The sequence below is a fragment of the Daucus carota genome, chromosome 1, assembly GCF_001625215.2.
Source record: "Daucus carota subsp. sativus chromosome 1, DH1 v3.0, whole genome shotgun sequence".
In the NCBI taxonomy this organism is placed as follows: Eukaryota; Viridiplantae; Streptophyta; class Magnoliopsida; order Apiales; family Apiaceae; genus Daucus; species Daucus carota.
The window spans coordinates 38,979,515-38,988,664 of NC_030381.2; the positions used below are offsets into that span (position 1 = coordinate 38,979,515).

At 33.0% G+C, this 9,150-nt stretch overlaps 1 protein-coding gene across 1 annotated transcript; it reads right to left on the reverse strand.

The window, feature by feature from the left end:
• Window positions 1-3,995: 3,995 nt before the first annotated feature.
• Window positions 3,996-6,474, reverse strand: LOC108207846 (probable pectinesterase/pectinesterase inhibitor 41). Its single transcript, XM_017378279.2, has 2 exons — window positions 5,440-6,474; window positions 3,996-4,855 (listed from the first exon to the last, which is right to left on the reverse strand). Exons 1-2 carry the CDS (start codon window positions 6,401-6,403, stop codon window positions 4,167-4,169), a joined length of 1,653 nt encoding a protein of 550 aa, XP_017233768.1. The 5' UTR covers window positions 6,404-6,474; the 3' UTR covers window positions 3,996-4,166.
• Window positions 6,475-9,150: the final 2,676 nt, after the last annotated feature.

The following is a 9,150-nucleotide window of genomic DNA, read 5'->3' on the forward strand; positions in this document are numbered from 1 at the left end:
TAGTACTCGGGGAAGCTCACGGCCGATAAGAATTGATTTGATTTGATTTTAATGTAAAGAAAAATGCGTTCGAATTAGAAAAATGAAAACGTTTATTCCTTGGAGGTGAAGTCAACTTGCATGGCTCCTAGCTAGGACACTAAAAACAAAAGAGTTTAAGAATGTTGGTGTTGTCCGTATGTGTGTCGTTAATTTAAGATTCTACTAACTACAAGTCTAGTTAGTTTAGGAAGTAGTTTAGTTTCTAAACGTTGAATATTTGTTGTCTGTCGTTTCCGGTACAAAGATTATGTCAACGGAGGCGCAAATCTTCGCAAGGTGAGTAACAATATTGTTCTGAACTTGTAATTTTATAAGTACTGTATTTGATCTAGAGGTGTGAATCAATATAGAAATATCAGTGGTTGGCACATAAGGGGCATGAAACAACCGAGTAGGAGCCGATCGAACTATTTGGTCAGAGTAATAAAATTCCACTAATAGTTTTTGGGCAAGCACGTTGATCACAAATCACATATATATTACGGAAAATAATATATATTGTGAGACTACAAATTCATAGAGAATGTTTAGTTGAAGATTATAAAAATCATAAAATAGAGTTAGCAAATATTATTATTTCAATTAAAAAACTTGTATATTAAGAGGACATGTTTTAAGCTTTCAAAAAAAAAGAAAAAAAAAGACATGTTTTACGGCACAATAATTTTGCTATATATGAATTGTATTAAGTGTAGCATAGACCACATAGAGTAAAAGGATTATAATATATGATTTTATATTCTCTTTTACATATTATATATATTTTTTATATTTACTTTATTATATAAATTTTTCATATTCTATAATTTTTAATATTTTCTAAAACAGATAAAAATTTATGTGATCAAGCTGGTATTAAATATTAATGAACTAAAAGATCGGTGCTAAGTTTTTCTTTCTTGTTACAACACAGTCGCGTGATTTTCTTTTAATTGTTGCAGAAGTGCTTAATTTGTCTCATACGAACACCTTAACTTGAAATAGCACTGTTAAAGAACTCAACTAATTTGGAAATTTTCACTTATAAAGTACGGGCATCATCCATAGCACATTTCATATTTTAGTATATATTTTTTTTAGTATAATTTAAGATGGTAGAAATCCCAAATGCATATACATAATTCGAACCTTATTATTAATATAGAATGATTCTATTTTTGTATATCTGTATATATATGGATTCTAGGTTGGTGCTACTTTGGTTTTACCTATATTTTTATTCCACGACAATATAAATTTGCAAGCGGCTGTATCACGACTCGGGCGAAGTTAAGATCGGCAAAATAATCGTCGAATAAGTGGGTAACAATATAGCTATACTTATGGATAACCATGAAGGTTTCGAAGGAATAATAAAATTGTGTGTAATTTCAACGAATTTGGCAAGGAGAATTTTCAATTACTAGATTACTATGATGGTTAGGGGTACGTGCATATATGTAAGCAGATGCAGCCTGCAAATCTAGGAAAATAGATAGGTTCGTATGACTTATAAATGCAAATAAATTAATAAGACGGGTCAATTATGAGGTTTAGACGTGCCTAACTTCTCTGTTTGGTACGGCTTGTTTCGTATAGTCATATTCGATGGAATAGGATCGGTTGAGAAGTTGCTATCTGATTTCCATTGACCCGCAGTGCTCTGTAAGAGACGAACAGTATTACATTTCGTCATTTCGTGGTTATATGCATTGATGAATCTGAGGTTCATAGAAAATCAAATACTACTGGCTTTTCTTTTGCAGTTTCCAAAATAAAATCAGATATTTTATTATTATTATTATGTTTTGTTTAGTTGACTATGTTATGAAAAATTATTAAGAATCTTCATTTTATCCTCCATTGCTATATATCAATTATCACACTTTCATTTGAGATGTGAATACTTCATTCTCTCTCATCCTCAATTTTTTCTTAAATCTCTTTATAATAAATTTGCACTCACTCAATTTTTTTATACAAAATTTTCCTCTTATCAATACTATTTTCAAGTTATTTTAATCATTCGGCTGCATTCCATTCTTTCCGACCAAGCACAACATTATAATCAATATTTTAAAGCAAATCTATGACCAATAAAACTTTTTTAACAGTGTTGTCTCAAAATATTTTTCCCCGCCCGCATTCTAAAGCTTGGTGCGGTTGCATTTCTAGCCAGCTTTCTGATGTTGTGACAATTTGCCAAATGCATGAACTCTAAAATTAAAAAATGCTGACCAGGTTGCCTCTAATTGTGACTTTTGAAATCTGATTATGAATTATGATCTTGGGCTTTTCAGGATGAGATGCGTGTTTGTCTTGGACGAGATATATGAATGATTTTTTTTTTTTTGTTATATTCGTATAAACTTGAGTTTATAAATTAATAATTCATAAAATGATATGTTCAATGTGAAAAGTGTTGTATCATAATTAAGTATATTTTCTACATTATATATTTTTATTTTTCTAGTTGACGATTTATGAATAAATGATTATTGTACGGATATGAGTTTATTTTACTCTTATCTCACATGATCGATTTTGCACATAAATGGTTAAAAATCATTCACAATTAGTAATAAATAATTCTCTTAATATTATATCAGAATTCAAGAACTACAGAAACTAGCCAATCCGAAGGAAATGTAATGTAACAACCAATCTTCAAGACTACAACAAATAAATTTGTAATTTAAATGAAGAAACATACATAACCATGATGCTACACAGCATAGAACAATAAGGCCCAAGCACATTAGCCCAAAAGATTATGGCTCTTAACCGATATTAAATACTCCCTCCGTCCCCTTTTACGTGTCCATTTTGACTTTTGACCAGTCAAATTGACTATATTTTGACTGTATTTTATATATATCAGATAATTGAAAAAAATAATAAAAATTATATCATTCAAAAGTATGAGTTTATTTTAACATACAACTTTTAGATTTTAGAAATATCAGATAGATAACTCATAATGTTTAGTAAAAAATTGGTCAATTTGACTTCTTGAAAAACAAAATGAACATATAAAAGGGGACGGAGGGAATATTACTAATATTTGAATATTTAACTTTATGACATTTACATTTGTACATCAGCTTCTTATGCTAAAAAATGGCCAGTCTTGTGAAAGAATAACTTAGAGATCGTGGCTTAGGAGAGTGAGATGATAACTAAGTCATCTCCAACCGTGATCAAAAATCTAAATTTAAGGCAGTTCTGGCTCAAACCATTCCAACGGTGGACTAAAAAAGATCCAAATTTGGATCAGTGAATAATACTGGTCCAAATTTGGATCACTACTATTCACTGATCCAAATATTTTAACATTAAAATATTATTACTTTTATTATTTGATGATTTTATTAATGTTATTAAAGATAGATTAATTTAGATTAGAATATAATAAAACAATGATTAATTATAAATTAAAATTTTAAATAAATAAAATTTCAAAATACATAAAATTTCAAGAATTTATCCATGGCTACAGAAAAAATCAAAGATAAATATTGACCATCTTGAATTTCGAAAAGCACTAATTGAGCATTTGTGGGAAAACTATACTATTCTGAGAATTAGTATTTTAATGCAATATTTTAATATTTTTAATTTATTTTTATGTACCGTTTTAACTTTTTCGAATTATTTTGTAATATTTTATCTTTGTCTAGTCGTTAATTATATTATTATAATGAATGATGAAATTTGTTAATCATTCTTTTAAATATTTAATATCAAAGTATATAAATATTATAAAAATGGATGAATTTCGATCTATATTTGGATCACATGATTGGAATAAGATTTGGATCACGTCCTAAATTTGGATCATTCGGTGATCCAAATTTGAATCTATGGTTGGAGTTGGCTGACGTTAGTTTTAGGAGAGGGAGATGATAATCAGGTCGTATACTAAGCCCGGGGTTATTTAAAAATCAACATTAAATCAACTATGAGTGCACATAAGGACTGAACATTTTGCTATTCTTGTATTACAATATCAATGCAATGAATATGAGCTAGGAAAGTACAATGGTCACTACATCTACTAGTTACAACAAATCTTGATTGAGAATGATCTTGAAATCAAAGAATAGTAAGAATATAAGACAAATATACATGAGCTTCGCCCATGATTACAAGCTACTTGAGTAAGGAGCTCCAGTCTGCGGCAACCAATCATCTCCGAGCAAGAAACTCGACACTGTGAAATTTCCAGCATCCGTGGCATTAATCACGCGATATCCAGGCCATGTAACTCTACTTGTAGTATTTGATCCAGGCCCCTGGTTACTGAATTCAGCATAGTACAATGTACTTAGCGCGAAATCCCCATTCCACTCGCGCCATCCAGCAGTACTAATTAGATTATCAATGTAGGATTGCATATAAATTGTCCTCGAATACTCCTTCCAAGGCCTACCAAGATATGTCTTTGTAGTTCCATTGTTAGAAGCCAAGTCATCAGCAGCTCTAATATTACAGTTCTGTATTGAAATGCCTGTGTTCTGGTTCGGATCCGTTCTGCCTTGAGCAGTGATGGCATTGAACTGGCCGGACATTGGAAGGCGCGAATAAATGTTGCAGTTCTGGAACACGACAGCTGCATTTCCAAATATGAAGTCGACTGTGCCATAAATGTCGCATTCTGTGTAGAATTGCCTCAGGGAATGTACATATAATGTGTCTTGGTATCCTTCGAAGCTGCAGCTGTAGAATGTAGAGAGATCTGCACTATTGCGTAGCGCCACAGCTTGATGCTTGATGGCTCCTGCTGTGTTCCTGATGGTCAAGTTCACCGCGACAAATCCTTGTCCCACCACAGCTGCATAATTGATTGTGTGACATAAACAATGACTAGTATTGCACTCACATTTTATTTTTCAAGAAGTAGTTATGGTGAAATTGTTTTAAAATTCTGTTTGAGCTCAGCAGTTTTGTTTGTCCCCCCGACTAAGTTGGGATTGTTCTCTGTTTGTTTATAGTTGTCTCTCTGCAACAAGTATGGAAGCCTTAAAATTTTAAATGTTTGACATGTTGATATGTTTGGATATATATGCGATGAAACAAACAACTCAAGTTGACTAATCAAAATCTACCATTTTTCAAAAGCTGCAATAGGTACGTATTTAGATAACTTATTTAAGTACTTAACATGTTAAATCTAAATGACGTAGGGCTGAATCTCAGACTCAGAGCATCGTGTTATCAAGGCCACTCTGACTCTTAGATAGTAATTTCAACATTTTAGATCCATTTTACAGGACATCAATGGCATTTTACTAACATGATGGCAGTGCTGATATCCTTCGTGTTTGTTCTTAAATTTCGAAAGTGGTAGATATTTATAAGTTGTAAAAAGTAAAAGGAATGAGGTGAAACAATAAGCTAGAAATTGTAATGACTTACCAAATGTGGAAGAATTGAATGTAGTAGAACCATCCACAACATTATTGCTGCCGGTGATCACCGTCTGATTAATGCCGTCACCGATCATCATCAAATACTTTTTATTCTTCGCAATGGACACATATTCTTCGTACACTCCTGCCGTGACATATATCAAATAGTAGCCACTGCTAGCTAGAGAGTTATTCGGAGCCGCCGCGAGAGCCTCATTGATGGTGGTGTAATTGCCGCTTCCATCTTGACTCACAGTCACTATATTGCTCACCAGAACCTGATTAGTCTCAGTCTGGAGAAGCTTTCTTCCTCCCACGGTCTCGAAAATGGCTCTGTTTTTGTCAGACATTTTCAATGGGAGCTTCCCATCTTTAAATGCACTGTGCTTCCTGTGAGGCTTAAATGGCCCTCTATTCTTGTTATGCACCCACCCTTTTCGAAACAGAGCCAGAGAAACTCTGTACAGCCTCGTGTCATTAGCAAGAGGGATCGAGACACCGTTTTTCGATCTCCACGACGAGGCGGTTTCGTCTAGGCCATCGAGACAAGTCTGCGTGTTGGTTAGGAGTGCACTAAGGAGGGTTTGAACGTCATCAGCACGCAATGTCGAAAGAGTCTGAGTTTTATTCACAACCTGAAAAGAATTTGTTAAAAAATCGATGTTGGATTCGGCTAGGACGCGACAATCTTGAAGTGCACCGATTGCTCCCGGTGTTAAGGCCGAGGGGCGGCTCAGATATTTTTCGATCAGTGATAGGAATTTTCGGGCGGCTGAGAGAGATTTTTTGACCGAAATTCTGCCATAGTCGTAGACATTGGCCGTGGCATTGTTGCTGGGAAGAGAAGATCTGCATAATGAAGGATAGGGAGTGGAATTACAAACGGGAATGGGAGGTGAAACGGTGGCTGAGGAGGAGAATGAGAATAAAAGTGAAAGCACAAAGACAGTGAGAATCTTAGAACAAGACATTGTGAGAGCTAAGGCCTTGGTTTTTGAATAAATGAATGAATGAAATTGTTAGAGATTGATGAATGAATTTGTAGGATACTAAAGTTGATATTTATAGAGTAAAGGGAGAGATTAGGTAACGTTTGATTGTCGAGTTATATAGTAAATTTTAAAAGAAGGTTTGTTAATCTTGAAATGGAAGTCCACTTGCATGGCTCGCAAAAATCAATTCAAAACCGCGTTCGGCTTTAACTTGGGATTCAGTTAACTCTTGAGCGACCGAGTTCATTTTGTTATTTTGCATGGGGATCGAGGGAGTTGGTGTTCACATTACATTAATCTGTGATTTGAGTATTTAATTCACGAATTTAAATGTTCAGGTTCTAGTTAAGTCCTGCTTGGATTATGGTAGTAAATCTAAAGTGGGGTCCTTGTACATGTTTGTAAGTTAAAAATGTGGAAACAGCATTGCTGGATACTACTATTACATGCTGCACTAAAAATGTGCAATGCAGCTTCTAACTGCAATTCCTTTTACTGATTATTCTCGAGTAAAACATGGTTTTCGTGAAGTGTATCTATCAATCTGGTCCCTCCCTCCCTATCATTTTTACTATTTATTTTTTTATTACGTACACACATATTTTAAAATATTTATATAAATATATTTTTAAATTTTATTTTTAAGAATTAGTTAAATATTAAATATTTATTCAGAAGATAAAAAAAACTAAGATAATTTATGAAACTACACTTTATAAGGTTGTGTTCGCTTGGATTGGATGGGATGGAATGGAGAGGTACGGAAATTAATTTAGTATTCTAACATGGTGTTGATTCGAGAAAATGTTTATACTTTTCATTTTTCCAATCATTTCTTCCTATTATTTTAATTATATTTTTTTTGAAAAAAATGCTTATTTCATATTTACATCATATTTCCTTATCATCTTTACCACAATAGATTTTAAGCCACAATTATCTTATACTTTAATCTTTCTTCATAAATTTTTATATAATTTTTCATTCCATTATTCGCTCATTCTAGCTGTCCTCCGGATGATAAAGAGCTACGAGGACATATAGTAATTGCCGACTGATTGCCTATACCCGCGATTTTTGCTATGTTTGGATTTTGATCTTCAAATTATATGTCTCATTATCTCACTAATTAGTTCTGAGTGCACACGTAGACTAATTGGTGTAGGAAATATTATACATATACAGACATAATAATTAATCATTAGGATTATGTTTCCTGGAGATAAGAAAATGAAATATAAACTAATAGAAATGATTTCGTTGGTGTAGCACCTTTTAAACGAAAAGTGAAAGAGGTGGATGAAACAAGTTGTTGCTACCCGATAGGTGGTTGAATATAATGGTGAATAAATAATTTACATGCCGCCAGATTTATCGGTTCTCTTCACTGTTTTTACCTAATCTGCAACCACAACCTCTCATATGCATGATACTCAAAAATATATAATAAATGTTAACCAGGTTTCTTCTAGCATAATACATTAGCCAAAAATATATAGATCATCATTTGTTAACATCTATTTCAATCGTGTCTTGTCTCGTTTTATTGTTTTGAAGTTCTAACTAACTGAGAGCATATACAGCGTCAAATCGATATCTGATTTCACCAAAACCCTAGAATTAATATGCAAGAAAGACAAAGGATTAGTTCCACCCACTATGAAGTGAGTAATACACACATTAGCTAACTAATTATCCCGATTATATATATATAATCTAATCAATAGCAGCGACAAATTAGCTAAACTATTTGACAGTAATAATTTCGCATACGGCGGATAGTGATGTCCACTTCAGTTTGAAATAGAAAGACTTGGGATTGTAGGTAGGGCAAGAATTTGAATAAATCTGTATTTTTATATGCGATAGTGATTAGTGATGTCAATTTTTCAATCAGAATTTTATTTCAACATTAAAATAGACTCGCCTAACCTTGCCTTGATCATGATGTACGTACGTTATACTGAATAAAACCTAAATTTGAATGTAGGGTTTGTTTGTTTGGTTTTGACCATTTCTTCAGTGCAATCAGATAGAGTCGGGTCAACACGCTCAATTATGCTGACACGCACATGTCAACTTGGCTGCTAAATATCTTCATTATCTGAAAACAAAATTATTTCCTATTCTTGTTCCGATTTTCCTATAAGATCCGTCTTAAATAATATATATACATGCCTAATGCAACGACATACATATACTATACTGCCTTGGCTGTCATTTCTATATAATTTTTTTTAACATCCCACGTCAAAGATTAGTTAAAGAGATTTTGACATTTATAAACACAAGTAAATAACTCATGTATACGTATTTGATAGCATTTTTGGACCGAATTGTAGTGGATTGTTGGTTTGGTATGCATCTAGTTGTAGGTTTGGGGATGTTATACATGGTATCAGAGCTCTACCCGACCGGAAGTGCAAAGGCACTGCCTGGATTTCATAAGTTTGATTGTGGGCTCAACGGGGACGTCGAGCATATAAGAGGGGGTGTTTGTAACATCCCACATCGATTAGTTATAAGCACAAGCAAATATACGAACTTGTGGTGGGTTGTTGGGTCCGGTATGCATATCTAGTTGTGGGTCTGGGGATGTTATATTTTTATTTTAAATATTTTTCTCATTTTTAAATATTTTAAAAGCTAACAATTTTAATTTTTATGACATCTTTTACTTTCTTCCATTATTACAATTTATTATTAAATATGAATCTTTATTGATT

Excerpts from the sequence above, each read along its gene's own strand:
- LOC108207846 (XM_017378279.2), bottom strand. The coding sequence starts at position 6,403 with ATGTCTTGTTCTAAGATTCTCACTGTCTTTGTGCTTTCACTTTTATTC. Across the intron at positions 4,856-5,439 it reads ATTCAATTCTTCCACATTTG|CTGTGGTGGGACAAGGATTT; the intron begins GTAAGTCATTAC and ends TCAATTATGCAG.